We start from the raw sequence: 1,596 nt of genomic DNA, 5'->3' as shown, positions 1-1,596 counted from the left end.
AGAATACCTTGCGACTGCGGACTGTCTCTCGCTTGAGATAGACTCGGGCCGAAACACCTCGCGTCGTTTTCCCCGTCAATGATTGACAAATGGAATGAATGACGTCTGTTATTGATTACTATAGCTTGATGACCCCCACCTGTGCCCACCTCACGCGGGGATGTTGTTAGTGCCCGAAGTTTTCGCGGAATCGCGGAACGCGAGGTGAAAGCGGCGAAAACTCAGGCTTGAAAAAGAATGTAAAAATTAACGCGACTAGAGCCTAGGACACACTGTTAGCGATTTTCTCACGCTGGCCGCTGTGTGGGAGCGTATCAATCAAAGAGCCGGTGCGCGGCTGTCAGCGCGGGGCGTCTGTGCGGCGGGGGGGTTCGGGGGCCGCGCGGGGGCGCGTGGGGTCCGGCGGGCGGCTGGGGCGTAGGTCGCCGGCGGGGCGTGGTGAGCGCGGCGCGTCTCACGGGCAGCGTATGTCGGCGTCGCCGATCCCGGCGATGTTTCTACGGCTGGCCGCGGGGGGCGCAACCCCCGGCGGCCGGGCGTGTGGGGCGGTGTGTCCCGGTTTCTGCTGTCGGTGGTGTGGGGGCCCGTGGGGGGCGGCGGTGGGCCGGTGTTGCCGGGGCGGCTGCGCGTGGGCGGCGCGGTTGGGCTGGTGGTGGGCGATCATGATAAATACGGTGCCGGGCACGTCTCGCGCCGGCGGGGGTGTCGCGCCGCCCGGCCCCGGGGCGCCGGGGCCCGGGTCGGGGCGCGCGCGGCGTCCGGGCGGGGGCGGCGCTCGCGCGCGGCGCGGTCTCACGGGGCAAGCTGCGCGATTCTCTGCTCGCCGCATCCCGGCGGGTATTTGTGCTAGGCTGGGCCGCTCTCCGGCCGATCGATACGCAATTCTCCACGGCTGCCCCGGTGTCACGCCGTCGGTGCGCTGCGCGGACGCTGGGCCGGCGGGGCTTCTTTGCGCCGGCGGCGCTGTTGGTCCGGGCGGGTGTGCGGGGCCACCTCCTCGTACGGCCAGTCGGGTATTTGCGCTCGCGATTCCCATACCGACGCCGGCGCGTGATCGCTCGCATTCAACGCTCGGTTTTCAACCGGGTTCTTGGGTGTTGGCGATGGTCTTTTGCATACAAATAAAAAAAATTAAGGCTTTTTGTAAGCTTATTGGTGAAAATTATAAAATGGCGAAATTTAGAAAGCAGAAGAAAGCAGGGAGATTCGGAGGGGGAGTTGGGGTAAAGGCAGAGAGAAAGGGGCGAGGGAATGTTAAGCATGATAAAGGCGAGGAAAACTGATGCTTCGTCTTTATGTGTGCGTGCTCGGGACGTGTACGGTTGCACGTTTATGTGTGTGTGCTCGGGACGTGTACGGTTGCACGTTTATGTGTGCGTGGTCGGGATGTGTACGGGTGCACGTTTGTGTGTGCGTGCTCGGGACGTGTACGGGTGCACGTTTATGTGTGCGTGCTCTGGGACGTGTACGGTTGCACGTTTATGTGTGCGTGCTCGGGACGTGTACGGTTGCACGTTTATGTGTGTGTGCTCGGGACGTGTACGGGTGCACGTTTGTGTGTGTGCTTTCATGCATACATGCATCATGCATACGTAC

The 1,596-nt window shown here is 62.5% G+C and overlaps 1 protein-coding gene across 1 annotated transcript; it reads right to left on the bottom strand.

Annotated features, from left to right (window-relative positions):
* Nucleotides 1-454: 454 nt before the first annotated feature.
* LOC106820328 (basic proline-rich protein-like) lies at nt 455-1,036 on the bottom strand. The gene has a single exon (XM_014824853.1). The coding sequence runs from the start codon at nt 1,034-1,036 to the stop codon at nt 455-457; it is 582 nt and encodes a 193-aa protein (XP_014680339.1).
* Between the last annotated feature and the right edge of the window lie 560 nt (nt 1,037-1,596).

The sequence above is a fragment of the Priapulus caudatus genome, unplaced genomic scaffold, assembly GCF_000485595.1.
Source record: "Priapulus caudatus unplaced genomic scaffold, Priapulus_caudatus-5.0.1 Scaffold10984, whole genome shotgun sequence".
In the NCBI taxonomy this organism is placed as follows: Eukaryota; Metazoa; Priapulida; class Priapulimorpha; order Priapulimorphida; family Priapulidae; genus Priapulus; species Priapulus caudatus.
This window is presented reverse-complemented; position numbering and strand designations above follow the sequence as displayed.